This window comes from Jaculus jaculus, chromosome 9 (assembly GCF_020740685.1).
Source record: "Jaculus jaculus isolate mJacJac1 chromosome 9, mJacJac1.mat.Y.cur, whole genome shotgun sequence".
Classification (NCBI taxonomy): domain Eukaryota; kingdom Metazoa; phylum Chordata; class Mammalia; order Rodentia; family Dipodidae; genus Jaculus; species Jaculus jaculus.
Window position 1 is genome coordinate 135,047,070 of NC_059110.1, and position 21,552 is coordinate 135,068,621.

The 21,552-nt window shown below is 37.6% G+C and overlaps 1 protein-coding gene across 1 annotated transcript in view; it reads left to right on the plus strand.

The window, feature by feature from the left end:
* Efcab13 (EF-hand calcium binding domain 13) overlaps nt 1-21,291 on the plus strand; it is a 90,959-nt gene extending 69,668 nt beyond the window's left edge. Inside the window, exons 24-31 of the mRNA XM_045159574.1 lie at nt 4,920-4,991; nt 5,797-5,940; nt 7,351-7,422; nt 10,539-10,682; nt 11,972-12,043; nt 18,459-18,530; nt 20,671-20,814; nt 21,191-21,291. Coding sequence (XP_045015509.1) covers nt 4,920-4,991; nt 5,797-5,940; nt 7,351-7,422; nt 10,539-10,682; nt 11,972-12,043; nt 18,459-18,530; nt 20,671-20,814; nt 21,191-21,291 — 821 coding nt within the window. The remainder of the gene's footprint in view (nt 1-4,919; nt 4,992-5,796; nt 5,941-7,350; nt 7,423-10,538; nt 10,683-11,971; nt 12,044-18,458; nt 18,531-20,670; nt 20,815-21,190) is intronic.
* Nucleotides 21,292-21,552: the final 261 nt, after the last annotated feature.

Sequence of the window (21,552 nt, forward strand, 5' to 3'; positions counted from 1 at the left end):
TGTATTCTAGAGATGAGATTATTCATAAAGACAGCAGTCCACAGGCTTTTGGGTTCCTTTCATGTAGAATATAACTTTATTCATTTCAAGGTGATCATATTCATATAATTTTTAGATTATGGGGAGTATTCAAAGATAAGATGTATGTGACTTTTAGAGTCATCAGAAGGTATCACTGCATGGTCCTTCTGCTTTGACAAAAAATTATGTGATGGTACATAGCTTGCATATACATATCTTTACTTCATACATGGGTAGAAAGAGTACTTGTTTAGATGCTTGCCTTAGCTATTGAAAGGAGAGGGCTGCAATCAATTATTTGTTCATTTCCCCATTGTTTTATATGAGAAACCTTTGTTGTTCAGTTTTGTAATTTCCTGATTCTACTTCATATTAACCAAATCAATCTGTTATTATTTGCTCAACAGAAAAGTTTTAGATATATGAATCTAATATTTGAACCCTTGAATTGCATCATGTTTTTTTTTTTAAATTCTTTTTTTTGTTGTTTATTTTTATTTATTTATTTGAGAGCAACAGACAGAGAGAGAAAGAGGCAGATAGAGAGAGAGGGAGAATGGGCGTGCCAGGGCCTCCAGCCACTGCAAACGAACTCCAGACACGTGCGCCCCCTTGTGCATCTGGCTAACGTGGGTCCTGGGGAATTGAGCCTCGAACCGGGGTCCTCAGGCTTCACAGGCAAGCGCTTAACCACTAAGCCATCTCTCCAGCCCTGCATTATGTTTTTACAGTGTGGGACCTTTGGGTTATCTTTTGCTTTCTTACATGTATTTATCTGACTAGTACATTCTAATGTATGATTTCATTAACTAGCATCCTGAGTTTCAGTTAATATTAATCACTAGTATAGGATAAAGCATACAGAGTGTGTCACTATTTGCTAACATTGCCTTCATTCCATTATAGAAGACATTTTGAATACAGTGATCTATTAAATTTCATCGTATAATTTAAAAATATATATGATAATATTAATATAAAGAATAGCTGGAGCCAGGCGTGGTGGCGCACGTCTTTAATCTCAGCACTCAGGAGGCAGAGGTAGGAGGATTGCTGTGAGTTCGAGGCCACCCTGAGACTGCATATTGAATTCCAGGTCAGCCTGGGGTAGAGTGAGACCCTTCCTCGGAAACACACACACACACACACACACACACACACACACACGAATAGCTGGGAGTACTACATGCCTTTAACCCTAATACTCAGCAGGCAGAAAGCAGTAGGATCACGGTGAATCCGAGCCCAGCCTGGGACTACAGAGTGAGTTCTACGTCACCTTGGACTATAATGAAACGCTCCCTCTAAAGAGTAAAGATATGTGCACAGATTTACATGAAGGTGTTAAGAAAAGATGAGGACAACTTATAGATACTCAATAATTACAGAAGCTCAAGACAACTGTGCAGCCATTTAATGTAAAATAACTTGCAAAATAAAAGGCAAAAGTTCAGAAAATATATGAATTATAACTTCATAAAAACTCATTTTACAATGTATATGTAAAGCACTTGGGGAAATGAAAATGATTATAAGTTGTAGGGTTTACAAGTAAGCCATATTTTCAGAGATACAATGCTGATTTATTTCAATAGCAAATACCTAAAATTCCTAAGTAGGAGACGTTGCATCATCATTTCAATGTATCAAGCTTTTCTTTTTGTGGTCCGTGTTTGCTATATAAGGAGAGTGGATAATACATAACTTGTCCATCAAAATGAAGAAGGCTTAGGTAGCTTTTTGTCACCTTCCTGGGAGTAAGCTTCTATGTTCTGACGCGTAACACTAGCAAACGTTATGTCTACAGCTTTAGAGTCCATTCCTATATTCCACAGGCCTCTGAGAGCTCTTTCCACCCTGAAATTGATCACCCATAATGATTTGTTTGTCTTTTTGTTTAAAGGTTCCTTATTAGCATTTCCATAGTCTACATTAGAATGTAAAATGAATCGTCAGTCTCCCCATTATGAATTGGTTGTGGTCAATTAAAGTTTTCTTTTTAAAATTTATTTTATTTTATTTTATTTTATTTATTTAAGAGCAACAGACAAAGAAAGAGGCAGACATATAGAGAGAATGGGTGTGTCAGGGCCTCCAGCCACTACAAACAAACTCCAGATGCATGCGCCCCCTGTGCATCTGGCTAACGTGGGTCCTGGGGAATTGAGCCTTGAACCAGGGTCCTTAGGCTTTACAGGCAAGCACTTAACCACTAAGCCATCTCTCCAGCCCAATCCAAGCTCTTTACCTTAAAATTTATTTTGTCTTATGACAGTATAGCTTCACATTATATTTCTGTGGTGTACTTATTTTCCATTCCTTTAAATCTGCTCATTCTGTACTATTAGTCTTTTGTATTTTACAAAGCAAAGAAAATATTGATAATATGTAAATAAAGCTTCAACAATAAAAATGAATAGATTTAGAGAAAAGAAACAAAACTAGAAACTAAAGATGTGATTATCAAAATTAGTCAGTGGATACAAGCTTATTAAATATAAATGAAGAGATAAATATAAACTGTAAACTAATTTGAGGGCTTTTTACAGAATGCAAGCAATAAATACAAAGATGTGCAACAAAGGAAAAGTTACAAACCATGTAAGATTGCTGGGCGTGGTGGTGCACACCTTAATCCCAGCACTTGGGAGGCAGAGGTAGGAGGATTGTCATGAGTTGGGGCCATCCTGAGACTACATGGTGAACTCCATGTCAGTCAGAGCTAGAGTAATACCCGACCTTGGAAAACAAAACAAACAAGCAAACAAAAAAAGCCAAAAACAAACCATGGAAGACAGAAAAGTGTGACATACAGGAGAGAAGAGAGATGGGTGGTTGCAGAGACAATAGTTGAGGGTTATGACTGACGGTTTTCCAGAACTGAGAAAGACCTGAAACTATTAATTCATGAAGTCCAATGAATTTCCGGGGAAAAAGAAATGCATACAAAGTTATATCAGAATGAAACTGTAGCATACAAAATAGAAAACCTTAAATGTACATCAATAGGAACATCAAATTAACTACTTGCAAAGGACGTATATTTCCCGATTCTTGACATTTTTTTCTAGGTATTGAAATCATAAAAAACAGTTTTGTAAGTTGTTGAAGAAGGGAAGATCTCCCACTTTGGAAGGAAAATCGACATTTTGACCCTTGAGAAACTCAAACTAAAGTTGTCTGTTTTTGTTTAGTTTTTGCTTAAGTAGCTGCTGTGCATCTGGGTTAGAGCTTTCCATCACTTTGACAGGGAGATAGTTGGAAATTTCTTATTTTCCTGAGCAGCAAGTTCATGTGTTGGGGACTTAATATTTCGCAATTTTAGTACTTTTTAGAGGGTTATTCAAGGCAGTACCAGAAACTTTATTTCATTTATTTTCATTTAGTTAAATTAAATCTTGCTCTCAGAGCTAAGTGGTTTGTTATTAGAATCATCTGCCAGTCCAGGGTCATGCCATAGTGTGGGAGATAGGGATGGAGCATAGAGAAAGAGCTAAAAAAGACTCTTTCTACTTTGTTTCTCTTAGCATCTCTCCATTTTTGGAAACGAGGATCCTGCATCCATATGGGTAGGACGGCTCTCACATGAGAGTACTATGACCAACTTCAGGGGAGAGAAGGGCCATTCAGGTGTTCTTGCCATGCATCTCATCCTCAACTTCCTTAGCTTAAAGTAATCAGTGTGGCTCAGCCATACTTGGAGGTAACATGTCTTGAACCCTGACACCCGCAGAATAATAAATAGTTATATGTGATGCTATAGATAATTCAGAAGTGATTGAAATTAGATTTCCTATGGATTTTTCACCTATTGGATAAAAGATTCCTGACCTTTATACTTTTTTTTTTAAACATTTTATTTATTTGATAGAGGGGAGAGAGAGAGAAAGAGAAGAGAGAGAGAGAATGGGCACACCAGGGCCTCCTGACACTGCAGAGGAACTCCAGATGTAATACACCCCTTTGTGCATCTGGCCTGCCTGCATGGTCCTGCTGGGGAGAGAATCAGGATCAGCAGGCTTTGCTGGCAAGCACATGTAACCACTGAGCTGTCTCCTTAGCCCTGCATTTGTTTTTGTAGCTTTGCCCCCACTTCAGTGTCATTCCAGGGATTGAATTTAGGGTCACATGCTCGGTTAGCACTCTACCACTGATCTGCATTATTAACCCTATACATTTGCTTTTGTGCATTGTTTTGTTTGTTTTCATAGTGGGCAGTACCAGTGGTAGAGTGTCCTCTTTGTTACCAGATTTAAAAAAAAATTCCTGTCTTTGGGATAAAAGCCATCATTGTGGAGAGTGGTGCTATACATTTTCTCATGCACTTTACAGGTATCTATATGTAGCTTAGTGAAAAAAAAAACATATATACCTTTGTACAGGGTTTTGAAACCATGAATCACATGGTAAGTTGTGAAATAAATTTGTTAGGTTCTGAATAGTATTTAAAAAAATAATTTGGGTTGTGGAGATGGATCAGTGGTTAAAGATGTTTCTTGCAATGTCTGCCAGTCTGGGTTTGATTCCTCTGTGCCCACATGATAAGCCAGATGCGCAATGTGGCACATGTGTCTAGAGTTAGTTTTCAGCAGTAAGAGGCTTTAGCATACCCATTCTCTCTCTCAATAAATAAATATTTAAAAATTAAAAAAATAAAATGGAATAATTTAAAATTCACTAGAGATATCAGAGTTCACTACTGATGATAAAAGTAAGTATTGTTTTATGTAAGTTGTATTTCTGGTTTATATGTGTATGTGCATGCACATAATATAATGGTTGTATTGTAATTGCAGAAATTTGAAAGCTGAATAGAATAATATTAAAGCAATACAAAACTCCTGCCTCAATATGTTTTAAATTGGCTCTATTTAACCTCTACTTTCTTAACTTTGCAGAAAAAAACATGGCCTTAAAAGCTATAGTTGATGATCTCATTAGTTCACCTAGTCTATCAACACCATTCCACAGTAAGTATAGTAAAATAGTAAAATTGAAAACAAATTTCTAACATTATCGTATGGTTTTTGACCTTTTCTAAAATGTAAATTGTTTCCTCTGTATTTTCAGCATTTTGCTTAACCTTTCTTGGCCTTATTTGAAATGTTTCCTCTTTTTATATTCTGTAAATATTTAATCTATGCTTTAAGTATAATGAGTTTTAGAATTATGTATGTAGAATATTATTCCTTAATGCACATCATTTGTCTTCATAGAGGCTATAATGTAAAAGTACACATTCTTCCATTACTCGAGTGCATTTTTTCTTGCTTTTATTAATGTCTACATGCTTATTTTTATCATTTACAAAACATGCTAAAGAACATAAGGCTTCCTAACTCTGGGACAGCACGTGACAAATATTCCTTAGTCCATGTCTTATTTCTAGGTTCTGGTATTTTCCTTTTCCCAAACTGCTTGGCTCCTGTTTCTGCTTCTGACATCCTTCTCAGAACTACCACCCAGCTGTTGAAAAGCCCTGCACTCTGTGATAGAATGGAGTTGTAGAAATTTCCCTACGAAGAAATAGTTAATGAATAAACATGAACTTTTCTAGAAATTGTACAGAAATGTAACTTTCACCTAGAGTCTGTTAAATTTTGCTTATTGTTTGACTTCTAAAGACAAAATCCACTGATATGTTTTCAGGTCCCTTTAAATCTTAATTCCTTTTTAAGATATGTATCTCCTTCCTCTCTGTGGGCTGTGGGTGTTGGGGCTTAAAAAGGAATTTGCTTCCTCAACATCTGTTCTCTTTTCTGCCTGTATTTTCAGATTTATTTAAAGAGGTTACAACTCTTGAGAATATTAGGAAAAATAAGATGCCTGCAAGTGAACTGAGCTCCAAACTTCTGTCTTCTGGAGTTCCAGTAAGCTATAAGACATTGCAGGAGCTCATGAGGCAAGCATCTATTGAAGGTAAATCTTTCGTGAAACTGTAATCTAGGTTGAACATAATAAAGTCCTAGTTTATGCATACTTGGGATATCTGTTGGATATGTATACATAAATATATTTTTGCAAGACAGTGCCTTTAATCACTAAACCATCTCCCCTCCCCGGCCCCATATATACATTTTCTATCAATTAACATGTTAATTTTATAATTGGTAAGCTAAAGCTTATATCTATACATACTGATGATAGTGTGTTTATATATATCTAGAATATTTAATTCTATGTCATAAACCTATCTTTCACCTCACATCATTAATAATTTTTACAATATTTTTATTTATCTATTTGAGAGAGAGAGAGAGAATGGGAACACAAGGGTCTGTAGCCATTGCAAATGAACTCCAGATGCATGTACCACTTTGTGCATCTGGCTTTGCATGGGTACTGGAGAAATCAAACTCAGGTCATTAGGTTTTGAAGGCAAGTGCCTCAACTGCTGAGCTATCCTTCCAGCCCACATCCTTATAATTTTTTGTGATGTCATTTAAAATCTATTCTCAGCAGTTTTAGAGTAGAATATGTTAGTATTAATTTTACTCACTTTGTTATGCAATAATTTCCAGAGCTTTTTCCTAATGTCTAATTAAATTTTTTCTCCCTTTAACCAACATATCATCTATCTATCTAGCCCTAGATTTATTATACATATATATTTAAATACATATATATCAAATATATATTAGATATTTTTGGGCCAAGTTATAAAAATATAGTTTACAGTATTTTTCTTTTTTAAAAAGGAAGAGATTATTAGTAAAATCTTAAGTTAATTGTTTTTTTTAAAAAATATTTTTGTTCATTTTTATTTATTTATTTGAGAGTGATAAAGAGAGAAAGAGGCAGGTAGAGATAGATAGAGAGAGAGAGAGAATGGGCATGCCAGGGCTTCCAGCCACTGCAAACGAAATCCAGACACATGCGCCCCTTGTGTATCTGGCTAACGTGGGACCTGGAGAATCAAGCCTCGAACCGGGGTCCTTAGGCTTCACAGGCAAGCATTTAACCACTAAGCCATTTCTCCAGCCCTTAAAATATATTTATTTATTTATTTGAGAGAGAGAAATAAGTTGAGGGAGAGAGGGAGAAAATGGGCACATCAGGGCCTCCAGCCACTGCAAATGAACTCCAGATGCATGCGCCATCTTGTACATCTGGCTTACATGGGACCTGGGGAATTGAACCAGGGTTCTTTGGCTTTGCAGGCAAATGCCTTAAGCACTAAGCCAACTTCTCCAGCCCAAGTTAATTGGTTTTTATCCTGTTCATTTGCAGAAATTACAAAATTTGCCAAATCTCCATTCTTTGTCACAGTTACTTAATGATTAGCATGGATACTTTAACATCTCATAATCTTTATATTCTATTTTTTAGAAAATGATGAAGTAAGCCTTGGACAACTCTTGGAGAATTTGAAAGCAAGCAAACCAAATCCTGTATTAGAAGGTGGGCCACTCAATGTTTTACTTCAGATACTTGTCATGGTTTTCACTGCTTTATGTAATATTTTTTAATTCAAGAACTCTTTATTTGTTTATTTATTTATTTGAGAATGACAGACAGAGAAAGAAAGAGGCAGAGAGAGAGAATGGCCATGCCAGGGCCTCCAGCCACTGCAAATGAACTCCAGACATGTGCGCCCCCTTGTGCACCTGGCTAACGTGGGTCCTGGGGAATCGAGCCTGTAACTGGGGTCCTTGGGCTTCATAGGCAAGTGCTTAACCACTAAGCCATCTCTCCAGCCCATGTAATAATTTTTGAGGCAGCACTATGAGGCATATTACAAAGACTATATATATTATATTTAGTTAATTAAAATTTCATGTGTATGTGGTACATATTTGTATGTTTGTTTGTATGGGTGTGCATGTGCATGTAAAGGCAAGAGACATTGGGGATCTTTCTCATCATTCTCCACTTCTAGTCATCAAGACAGTCTCTTGTTGGACACAGATTCAGTGACTTAGCTAGCTAGTGAACTCTGGGGATTCCCTACCTCTGTCTCCCCAGCACTGATTACAGGAATGCACCACCTTCCCAGTTTTCACATGGATGCTGAGGATCTGGTAGTACTTGACCCACTGAGCCCCAAGTCCCTATTTTCATATTTAAAGTGGGTGTTTTGGTCACGTTGGTCTGTGCACACATGCGCGGTGCCACGTTCACAATCAAAACAATAAATACATTCCTCGATCCTAGAACCTTCTCATACCTCTTCTTACCTTTCACCCGTACCCAGCCATGGCTCTCCTTTCTGGCACTATAGATTTATGTTTGCATTTCCTAAAATTTTTCATATATGCTTGAAATCTTAGGATCTTAAAAGTCCTGACAGCTTGGGATTTGATATTGGTTATCAGTTGAGTAGGTCATTTAAAAATAGTTCTAACATTTTGGTATATTTGTCTTCTATGCACGTTTTTGATTGCAGAGATTAGCATAAGCTATTCAAATGATTTATGAATGTAGAAAACTCATTACATTGAACCAGTTACCTACGTACATGACATAAATCATCAAATTAATTTTGTTTTGAACTAGCATTTTTTTCAGTTCAGTTTTCATTCTGATTTAACTATTTGTCTTAACTGTTTTTATAAAGTGCATGTGTATTATTACATACATTGAAAAAATGGCATTGTTTGATTTCCACAGATCATCCAGTGTGTCACTGTAAAAAGTTTTCAGGTTTTGGAGTTTTGATATTTATTTTTTATATCTATCTATCTATCTATCTATCTATCTATCTATCTATCTATCATCTATCAATCATCTACCTAGTATGTTTTTATCATATTCACCCCATTTCCTTCGTTACCTTCCTCTTTCTTCCCAACTAGCCCCGCTTCTGACTTGATGTTTCCTTTTGTGAACCACTGAAGTTAACTAGGGCTGCTTTCATGAGCGTGGGTGGGAAGGTTATTTATCATAGCATTGGCAATTTACCAGCGGCTACTGCACCTAAGAAAATGCCTCTGCTCCCCCAACAACCATTATCTGTCAATAACTCCTCAGGGAGGGGCGGGTGACTCATGAACCCTTCCATTATCCATGACAGACTATTAATGAGCCCAATATTGTGCAGATTACCACAGCTGATGAGAGTTCATGTGTGCAAAATCCTTGTCATGCCCACAAGATAGCATTCCACGGAGCCCCCCCTTCCTCTGGCTTTTACGTTCTTTCTGCCTCTTCTGCTTCTCTGAGCCTTGCGGGGGGGTTGATGTAGATGTCCCACTTAGGGCTGGGAATTCAGTAGCCACTTATTCTCAGCACTTTGATATGTTTGAGTTCTCCTCAGTGATTGGTGCTTATTGCAAAACAAAATTTCTCTGGCCAAAGCTTTCAGCAGCACTAATCAGTGGGCACAAACAGAAATCTTTAGAAGGCATGAAGAGTTCTTAGTAATAACTCGGCAATTTAGAAAATGACATGGTTGATCAGTATTGTGCTTTTGCTTTTTGAGGCAAGTCCAACAAAATGCCTTTCTTTTCTTTCTTTCTTTATTTTTAATTTATTATTATTAGTAGTAGTAATTAGTTTTGTACTCAGTGAATACCATGAAGTTGGTAACATTGTTAGGCTCATCCATGTCCTACCCCCTCCTCCTGGCCCCTCCTTGTTGAGGTATACGAGTCATGCGCTGTGGAGTTAGCTCACAGTTATGGGTAGGAGAAATGTCTCTGCGTATCATGACCCAACATGTGGCTCTGTCATTCTTTCTGCCCCCTCTTCCACAAAATTTCCCTGAGCCATGTTGGGTTCAGTTTTGGTCAGCTTCAGTGATGAGGTGTTTTTTATGAGAGAGAAAGGGAGTACAAAGGAGAGAAAGAGAGGGAGAGAAATTGGCACACCAGGGCCTCCAGCCACTGCAGTCGAGCTCCAGAGATAACAAGTATAGGAATTAGGGGAACTGGGATCCATTGTGGGATAAGATGGGCTAAGGATGCTTTGGTCTTGTGTTGAAAGCCCAGGATTACTGCTCCTGCTCACGGGGATAGCTATGTCAAGGGTTATTGATTACTACTCCTGCTCACGGGGGGTAGCTATGTCAAGGGTTATTGATTACTGCTCCTGCTCATGGGGGATAACTATGTCAAGGGTTATTGATTACTGAGTAGTAGGGAGTCTGGCTTATGTGGGACCTGGAGAACTGAACCTGAGTCCTTGGGCTTCACAGGCAAGCACCTCAACTGCCAAGCCATCTCTCCAGCCTAATATTGTGCTTTTAAATGGAGCCTTTTTCCTTCTTCTATTGTCTATCAATTTCTGAATTAACATTACAATGCAGGGTTACCTAAATTCTGGCCCTGGGATTTACCAATAACAGCCTATGGATTTAAGGTAAAGATTTCTTCACTCCTACAGGGTGCTTCTACCCAAAGAAAGGAATTTATGACTACTTTTTATTAATTTTGGAATTATTGGATAATGTTAATTGAGATATATGTTTGTCAAGAAGCCTAAGTTGTAGGTGTGTTAATTATTATTTATCAGATGAAAATTGAAGACATATCTATAATGACTATTAAATGACTTAGAGAATCTCCATTTGCTTTCAGATATAAAAAATGCTTTTAATGCTGTCTACTTGATGAACTCTGACAGAATTCCACTTGGCAACTTAAAAGAAGCTCTTGATGACCTAAACATCATTTTAGAGCCTGAAGAATATCAACTGCTAGAGGAAATACTTGATGTTGATGGTATGCATAACCACTGTTAGTCCATTTAATACAGCATGAGATCATTTATGCAGCTTGATATGACATCTTCTTTTGTGGATTTTTGGTGCCTGGATCTCCCTATGTAGCCCATTGTGGCCTAGAATATGCTATGTAGCCCAGGCTGGTCTTTAACTTTTGGTTCTCCTGCTTCAGCATGTTGAGTGTTAATATTACAAGTGTATGTCCCCATACTCAGATGATAGAATGTCTTTAAATAAAGTTAGTATGATGTTTTAAAGCCCTTACTTTATAGTTTCATAGTTTCCTGTATGTATTCTATAAAGGTACATTGTTTTGTGCATCAAGGCAGGCAAAGTAATTCTCTGAGAAGACTGGTGATTTGAAACTGTTAGACAGGAAGAGAGGGAGGACTTTATCTTTTCTGCTTGAGGTCTTTATGTCATGAGTGTGAATTCTCAAAGCTTTCAGAGAGACTCATATGTTATTCTAAATTAGAAGCTATTGTGTGTGCTCTTTAGTAATTTCTGGAGTTGAAGGGGATTATATGGGATAAGAAAAGGACCAGTGGGAGAGGTGTGAGGGAGACTGAAAGGGTAACGGGAGGGGGGTGAATATGAGCAAATTTACCTTAGAAACTATTGTGCTTGAGATGCCATGGGCAGAAAGTCGAAACTGCACAGTAACCAGTACCGTATGCTTGAAATGGAAACTTGGGAGTCGTGCCTATACCGTGTATAGCTACATGACACTGATGGAGAATAAAGAGAGGGCCAAGATCGGAACATGGGTGCACGCTCACACTTAAGTCATGCAGCCAAAGATAGTTTATAAAGGGCCTTAAGGACTAACCAGGATAGTGGGGAAGAAACAGAGAAAGCTGTCCCAACAAGTAGAGGAAAGTCAATTTTATGGACCAAGGTATTAAGACAAAAATTAGAAAGCTTGGCAGAAACTAATTAATAGCTAAATTTGTTAAGAATACATCGAGTGGCAATGGAAGCCAGCCAGCATCAGTTTGAAATGTGATTTATTTCCAGAAATTAGGCTGAGAAGGAAAGAAAAGGGATAGGATAGGAGTTGGAAGGGAATGTAGGATCAAGAGAAGGCCTATGGGAAAACTAAAACTGGTTTTGATGTTAACAGATTTGGACAGGTGTACAGTGAATAGCAGTCTAGGTTAAAGTCTAGGGGCAGAAAGTTTTAAAATGCTTTAAAGGGCAGGAAGCCAACCAACCCAATTCATTGTAATATCTTTCATGTTTCTTGCAGCTATTAACTTAATCTTTGTACTGCTTTTCTCTTTATAGAAAAGAGAGAGATTTCCCAAAAGGCTGCCCTTTTAGCATTGAAGAACAATAAACGTTTTCAGGATTACAGAGGTGAGAAAAACAAGCATTATACTTACTTAGACTTTAAGAACCACCGTTATTGAAACTGATGGTCCACTTATATACAGACATAACTATCAATATTGCCAGTTCCCATTCCTTTCTCCCAATAACTAACAATTGTCTTTAGTTTCTTATATAAGTAGTGTATGAAGATTATTTTATGAACATTGAAATCATGGATATATATTTTCCTTCCACATATTTTTGCACAAGTGGGAAGTATAGTGTATATATTGTTCATTATCCATGATTAAAAAATATTTTATTTTAATTTATTTATTATTTGAGAGTGAAAGAGAGAGAGAGAGAGAAAGAGAGAGGGAGGGAGGGAGAGAAAGAGAGAGATGAATAGGCACGCCAGGGCCTTTAGCCACTGCAAACAAACTCCAGATGCATGTGTCACCTTGTGCATCTGGCTTATGTGGGTCCTAGGGAATAGAAGCAGGGTCTTTTGGCTTTGTAGGCAAGCACCTTAACCACTAAGCAATCTTTGCAGCCCTATCAATGTTTTTTTTTAATTTTTTGTTTTGGTTTTTCAAGGTAGGGTCTCACTGTAGCTCAGTCTGAAGTGGAATCTCAGGGTGGCCTTAAACTCACAGCAATCCTTCTACCTCTGCTCCCAAGGGCTGAGATTAAAGGTGTATGCCACCATACCTGGCTCAATGATTTTTTTGACCATGAAGTTTAAATACGTATTTTAAACACCCCCAAATCATGATTTTTAATTTAACAACATATTCTTGATACTTACTGATAATAAAACATAGTTTTCTTATTTTTGTAGTTGCAGACAGAAGAGATATAAATATCTCTGAAATTCTTAAAATCAATAATACATACAATATGGTATTTTATTTTTGACTATTGAACCAAAATTTGTGCATTATGTGATGGTTATGCCTAATTAAATATTTCCCTAACTTTTGAATGTGATTTTGAGCATAGCCTATTTTGTGGATTTACTGAAACATCTTTGGCTCTATTTTCAATATAAAAAAAGCACTCTCTGGTTGAAATTGTCCTTAATTTTATTTAATAATCTCTAAAATACATTTTGAGAGTTGGGCATTGTGGTGCATGCCTTTAATCCCAGCACTCGGGAGGCAGAGGTAGGAGGATTGCCATGAGTTTGAGGCCACCCTGAGACTCCATAATGAATTCCAGGTCAGCCTGGGCTACAGTGAGACTTAACCTCAAAAAAAAAAAAAAAAAAAAGAAAGAAAGAAAGAGAAAAAGAAAGAAAAAAAACCACATTTTGCTTTGTTTGATTTCAGAGAATATTTTATTTAGTTGACAATAATACATTTATATAGCATTTATTGCTTCTACCAAGCACAATTGTATTACTTATTTCACATAATATATTCTTTATGACTATCCTACTTAGGAGGTTGCTGCTGTGGCAAAGCCTTGAAAGAAACAGCTTAAAGGAGGAAGGATTCATTTTGGCTCTTGGTTTTGGAGGTTTTAGCTCATGATCAGTTGGTGCCATTGCTATGGGTCTGTGCTGAGACAAAACATCATGGTACTGGGAGCTTGTGACAGTCAAAACTGTTCACCTCATGATCGTGAGGAAGCAGAGAAAGCAATAGAGGGAGGGATAGGAGACAAGGCATATCATGCAAAGACTTACTCTTTCAGCAAAGTCTTACCTCCTACTCACTTTGGACTCATCAATAAATACTCACTGAAATTATCATAATGTATTCATCTGCCAATAGCACCCCTAATTTAGGACCAAGCCTTAACAATGAGCCTTCTGAGGGATGTATACCCAAACTGTGACATTAGGTATCTTATAATCACACATGAGAAATGTGAAGGTTAAGTAGATTGCATCTATTTATCAAGCACTAAACTCTTTGTGCAGGTATTTATTAATCACAGATTTTATTTTATTCTAGAACTTTCATACTAATGTCACCACAATCTGAACACAAACATTCAATACAAACAAAAACGTTATAGAGTAAGAACACAAGAATCATGGAGCCTAGGTGGAAAGATAATCTATTTACATAAAAATAAAATGAGTGCTGTCCACTCATTACTTTAGGAGTGCAGATAAAAGCGAGAGGCATGTTTTAAATGAAGGTCACATTTAGATGAGCAGAAGAGGGCAAGAAATACTGAGGCATAGGGACTAAAAGGGAAGAAAAGATCAGAGGGATAGGCAGGATTTGAAAAGCTAAGCAATAAGAGATGTTGGTGGGTCTAGATTGGAGGGCATATTGAATATTAGGCTTAAATGTTAGGCCCAGAGTAATGTTTTGAGCAACTACCCTTTAAAATTATTTATTTATTTAGGTAGTTAGTTATGAGAGAGAGAAATAGGGAGAGAGAGAGAATGGGCGTGATAGGGGCTTCCTGCCCCTGTAAATGAACTCTAGATGCCTGTTCCACTTGTATGTCTGGCTCTACATAGGTACTGGGGGATTGAACCCAGGCTTTCAGGCTTTGCAAGTGAGTGCCTTTAACTGCTGAGATCTCTCCAGCCCTAAGCTACCTTTAAAGCCTCTTTCAACAGTGGCTTGCATAAACAAGCACTAGAAAGAAGCAAGCCGTTTACTTAATCTATTCACCCAACAAATGAATGATGCTTCTGCCAGTAAACAAGATAGGTGAATACATGGTCTCTGATCCAGAGAACTTTATGAGGAAGGACAGATGAACAAGAAAATAACTGCAAATTACATTAAATACTAAGGAGAAAATGTGGAAGAGAGAGTCAGGAAATTCAGAAACACTGACAAGTCCAATAGTGTGGCTAGAGGAGCACTCTGAAGGTGACATTGAGGCTAGAATCCAAGACCTGATAAGAACTTGGCTACAGGAAGGATTGGAGAAAGAATTTTCCAGACTGAAAGAAGAGGGTAGGAAGGAAACAATTTATTTAAGAAACTGAAAGGCCAGAGTCTAGTGAACAAAGGAGAGAGTGGCAAAACATGTTGGAGTGATAGGAATTGATCAGACTGATATGGACCTTGAAGGTAATTCACATTCAATGGAGGTCAATGAAATGTGTGTGTTTTGTTTTTTAATTTCTTTATGAGAGGGAGGGAGAGAGAAAAAGAGTGGGGGAAGGAGAGAATTGGTGTGGCAGGGTCTCTTGCCACTGCATTCGAACTCCAGACACACGTGCCGCCCGTATGCATGGGTCACCTTGCACGTCTGGCTTGCGTGAGTTCTGGGAGTGTTGAATCTGGGTCCGTATGCTGTGCAGGCAGGCCATGTCTCTAGCCCTGAGTGACGTCCTCAAGTTTCAAGTCATTTTCGTTGCTGTGTGGAACTTGGAAAGAGTGGCATTATTGATAGCATTTAGAAGGTTTTAGATATAATCTAGGTCTGAGTAGATAAGCACCTCATCAGAGACAAGGAAATCAGTAAGGAAAAAAATGAATGAGGGAGTTGCTAAAAACTGACCAAGGTTATAGAGGTTAGACCAAAAGGCAACTAGGATTTCCAACAAAGGTGTGTGTAAAAGGAAATATAGTTGGAAACTATTTCAAGCATGTAGCAATGATAATGCTTCAGATAAAAAATTAGAAAAAATAAGAATTTGGAAAAGTTGGAAATGTAATTTGACTATATAATTACCTGAAGGATGTAATAGCTAGGGGAAAGTCAAAATCAAAAATCCCCAGGTACCTGAAGTGGATGTACTATCTGATGAATATGAGCTTCTCAAGGACCAAACAGATAATTACTTCTGTAAAGTAATGTGAAGCTTGTCACCTCCCCCAAATTTCTTTGGTTAGGTGCTCTAGCATCTTTTATAGTATTTGAAATTTCGATTATGAAAAAATTATTTTGTACCAAATTATTATATATATTATGCCCCTATTAAAGTATTTGTTATTGAATAGAGAGGAAACAAGCATGTTTGAGTAAACTCCTCACTATACTAACAATAGTTTAACAAATTTATTTATTTATTTATTTGATAGAAAGCAGGGGGGAGAGAGAGAGAGAAGGGGGAAGGGGGAGAATGAATGTGCCAGGGCCTCCAGCAAATGAACTGTGGACACATGTGCTAATTTGTGCATCTGACTCTACATGGGTACTGGGGAATCAAACCCAGGTCCTTAGGCCTTGCAGGCAAGCACCTTAACTGCTGAGCCATCTATATAGCCCTTAACATTAGTTTTTGATCATTATATACCTTATTCTGGGGTGAACCAAGATCCATCAATATGAAAACAAATATGTAGCCAACTGCGTAGTACAAGATGCATCATCTCTTATCACATCTGCCAGGCCCTGGAGACATTAGAGAGAAAGTGGTGACCTACATACACGCTGCTCTCACTGCTGGCCTGACAACCTGTTCTGAGGAGATGGTAATAGGACACTCAAAACCCATCAAAGTAGAGATTTATAGGTTGCCGAGAGCTTAATACTAAAAGAGACTTACAACTCACCTGCCAAGGCCCAGAGAACATTGCAGAAGAGAGAGGTGGAAAGAGTGTGCAGAGCCACAGGGCGGGAAGGAGCCCTCTGAGGCACTGGCCCCGCCCCCGGCAGACTACTGATGCCTTCATGACCCCAAAGTGAACACTAACAACTCCACTGAGGAGGGCCCTCAGCAGAATGGAGGTGGGGAGAGGGGATATGAGTATAACCCGATGGGAATATGACCAACATATAATTTGCTTATGCATTAAAGTATGTAACTAATAAAATAAACATTTTTTAAAGTGCTTAATTTTTGAATTATTTATCATTTGTTAGTTAGAATTTGATTATATCTAAACTGAAAATATTTCCTTTTGATAGAGGTTAATAGATTTGCAAAGGCCTTAAACAAACTCACTAATAAAACGAATAATGCTGATGAGTTAAAAAGCATTCTGAAAGGCCTGGGGATTTGTGTTCCAGAGGAAGTATTGCAGGAGGCAACCTCATCTGTTTCTGCTGATAGTAAGTATTTTCTTTGCTGGGCCATGTCTTACACATAAAACTGTGTTTATTCTCACACAAAAATCCACAGAGCTGGGTGGTTAGCCACTAATCATTGCCAACTTTAATGAGTTCAACAACACTAGATTTTCCTGTGTAGGGCTCGGTGAAAACTTGTTTTCAATTATGCTCATATTGAGTATTCTAGGAAAATATAATTTTCCTTTCTCTTCCCATCTTTTTGCCTCTTGAGTTTGAATAACAGGTTTTAAAAAATAGTTTATTTATTTGAGAGAGACAGAAGGAAGCAGACCCAGAGATAGTGAGTGTGGGTGCACCAGGGTCTCTTGCCACGGCAAACAAATTCCAGGCACATGCACCACTTTGTGCAGCTTGCTTTACGTGGGTACTGGGAAATGGAACCCAGGCTACCAAGCTTTGCAAGCAAGTGCTTTCAACTGCTGAGCCTGAATAACAGGTTCTTATTGTTCAGATGCTACCTCAGACCCATGAAACAAAGGCCTATTCCTCAATGTGGTAGCACACACAACAGTTTGATTTTTCTCAAAATCCTCAAAGAGCTATTTTGGTGTTTTTGGAATCCTACCAATGGTTCTTAGCTCACAGGGAGAGCCTTGTGGTGGTGTTTTCTTCTAAACTCCCAGGTATATTACTGATACATATCAAAAGACTATTTACTTCTCTTACTGACATTCATTTGCATATTAATATAGTCTTTTAAAAAGTATTTTTATTTGTGAGGAGAGATAGAGAAAAAGAAAGAGAGAACTGGGTATGGTGGCACACGCCTTTAATCCCAGCACTTGGGAGGCAGAGGTAGGAGGATGGCTGTAAGTCCATGGCCACCCTGAGACTCCATAGTGAATGCTAGGTCAGCCTGAGCTAGAGTGACACCCTACCTCGAAAAACTTAAAAAAAAAAAAGAAAGAAAAAAGAAAAAGAGAGTGTGAGTATGGATGTGTGGGGCCTCTTGCCACTGCAAATGTAACTCCCAATGCATGTGCCAATTTGTGCATCTGGCTCGCTGTGGGTACTGGTGAATTGTATCTAGGCCTGTAGGCTTTGCACCAAGCACCTGTTACTGTGGAGCCGTCTCCCAGCCTGCTTATAAATATCATCTTTAGATATTATGATTGAGTGGTTTATAGTACTTATTTTATAGTGTATAACTTTTCTCCATGAAAGTTATTACAGTAGGACTTGTAATGCTGAAAAAAGTCAAGGGACTAATATCATAGAGGAAGCGTAGCAAAACAATAGTTATAATTGGTTAAGGTCCATGTCAAACCCATATAAAGTGCTCATTGGCCGTACCACAACAAAAGACTCCAAGAGCCATCATGACCACATTGCTGTTCATAGTTATTCTGAGTTGTGTATTATAGAAATTGAGTTAGAAGAACAAAGAACTAACTTTAGTTTTAAAAGTTAAGTAAATATACATATATTTTGACTAAAATCCATTATTTTGTCTCATTTTCAGATGAGAGTAAAGTGAACTTTAAAGATTACTTGAGTAAGATGAGGCAAATGCCACATTTTACTAATAGTTCAAGTAAGTGAGAATTTTTTAAGATAGATATTTTAAGTGCAATAATTATAGTTTTCATTATATGCATTTGATGTTTTATAATGTTATAAATAAAGACACATGGAACAAAATATTCTCTGGGTGAGGAATCAATAAGCAATCCTAGTCGAGATTTTATTGACTTACATTTTCTAGAATTATATATTTGCCCATCACTCAGAAAGGGTAAATATATAAAAAATCCATCTGGCTATTTCATCTTGTATTCAAATTTGTGATCCAAATGGCTGCCATCAGCTGTTTTACTGAAATTCTGTGGAAATAAGGCCATTATTCCATCATCTTTTCCATCCTATTATCCCTTTATTCACATGATATTTTTACAGGAGAACATTAACTATGGAAAACAAAAGAGCACACGGACATACCTTGAAGTATAGACTATCCCTGTGTGGAGCCTCTCACGAGTCCTACCTTACTCATAGGATATTGAGGGTAATCTGGATTTCATGTACTTAATGAGTGGCTCTACTTTCAAGAGATGGCTATGGAACTTCTGGCTTGTCTCAACCATTTTGGACAACTTGAGTCTGCTTAGAGCAGCCCATTTCTAAACTGAAGTAGTTTAATTTCCTTAATTTTTTCCAAACTTGAGACAGAACTACAATGAAAATGACTCAATTTAGATAGTTATAAAATAGAATGATTATTCAGATCCCAGGTATTTAGGATATATTCAAAGTAATACATGCCTTAAAAAGTCAAAGATATATATGTATATATTTGGTTTTTTGAGGTAGGGTCTCACTCTAGCCCAGGCTCACCTGGAATTCACTATGGAGTCTCAGGGTTGCCTCGAAGTCATGGTGATCCTCCTACCTCTGTCTCCCAAGTGCTGGGATTAAAGGTGTGTGCCACCATGCCCAGCTCAAAAGTCAAAGATATTTTATCTTTAATTTTTCAAAATAGAGCCTACAAGATTTCCCTGTGTATGTGGTTCATAAGCTTCTTGCAGGGCTAGTATTTATGACAATAGTTCACAACACACAGTTTTCTCTTATGTGAAATGCCATGCATTATAGTTTCAAAAGTAAATATTACATTTTTGATGTTGCTTTATTAGTGCAATCTTTCCATTATTTAGGGGACATTTTTTTGTGTAGGTACTGCTACATGTATATGACCCATTGAATGACATAAAAAAATCAATTGAGATTAGTTATGTCATGCTGACTCTTGTCTAGTTTTTGGCAAATGGATTACTTCTAGAATTAGTTGCCAAAATTTTAAACAAACTCCTATATAAAAGAGTGCCATAGGTGTTCTGAGATTTCTATTTATGCAATACAAAAAACCCCAGGTATTTATTTATTTACTTGCAAGCAGAAAGCAGAGAGAGAAGGAACGAGAGAGAGAATGACAGTACGCACTGCAGGGCCTCTAGCTCTGCAAACGAACTCCAGATGCATGTGCCACTTTGTGCACCTGCCTTTACCTGGGTACTGGGGAATTGAACCTGGGTCCTTAGGCTTTGCAGGCAAGTGCCTTAACCATTAAGCCACTTCCTAACCCCAAATAGGTATTTTTAACTTTCTTAAAATTTTAATTCACTTTTAAAAATTAGCATACAAAACAATGGACTTCTTTGTGGCATTTTCATGCAAGTTTGGTCTTGAGGCTCCTCTTCTGTGACTGCTCTCCTTTGTTGCCCTGACTCCCTCCTTGTCCTCCAGAGCCCCGCTTCTACTTCACATTGCATGTCATCTTTTACCTTCTTTTGTCTCCCCATCCTTAACATCTCTTCCTCTTCCTCTCACCACTCCATTACCTACATCCTGTGTGTGTGTGTGTGTGTGTGTGTGTATGCATATGCGTGTCCTCAAATTTACCTACAATGACTTGGTTATCAGAGTGGTTAAATATTTTGGTTTCACAATTAGTAACTGTGCATTCTTAGAAAGAATAGTTTGTTCAAGGCTATTTTTTCTTTCTTATCTGTTAAGTAAGGGAAAATTTGATAGTGACTTCACAGTTTTCAGGGATGCAATGAGATGGTACATGTAAAACAAACTGAAATGGAAAATACATGGTATCATGCAGGACCTACTATTGATATTTCAATGATTTGGAAGCATTCTGTATTGTTTATATTTTTTGCACACAGAAATGAAAGATCCCTTGAAGGTTCTGTCTTCTATTAGGAAAAATGTAGTTAATCCTGGTGACTTTGTCTCCATGATGAAAAAACTGGGAATTCCATTAACCGAAGAACTGATGGAAAGAGCAATGAAGGATATGGCTGTCAGGGGTGAGCAGCTAATATGTTTCTGAATATCCGTTAACATAGCTACCTTGAATCTGTTTGAGTTTTTTAAGTCCTTGGAGGATTTGCTTCCTCCATGAATATTCTAAGACTTTTGTCTACTGCCTGTGGAGGTTCTAGTTGTTAGCTGGTTTCTAATTATCTTCAGTCACTCACACCATGCAGAAGAGTGTCTAAAGGGCTCGAGTGTGCTTATGCATGCTGTGCACGCATCTGTCCTTCTGACAGAGTATATCTCATTTTCAAAGCCAAATTTATAAAGTATTTTAATAGAGACGTTTTATATTATAGTTATCTATTACATCTGATCATTTAGTTTTTTTTTTCTATATTCTATGACATTCATTTTCTTTTCTTCCAGAGGATGGGACAGTGAATTTAGAAGAGCTTATAAGTCATTTGGTCAGTTCAGAATTTCCATCTGTACCTGAAAGTAAGATTTTTAAATTGAATTTAGATTGATAATGCCATGTTTTTAGGACTCTTCAGATGTCTTAAGCTTACTTAATACTGGTATAATTTTCCATGCCTTTGTGGCATACGTGTTTAATGACTAGCAGTCCTAAAGGAGACCATGCTATCAAGGAAGTGCTGATTATCTCTTCTGTATACTCTGGGCACCAGTGTCTTGACTACAATTATATGCCAAGAGGTTCACAACAGTATCCCAAAGTCCTCCTTCATACCCTATGGCTCTTAAGTTCTTTCTCGCCCTCTTCCACA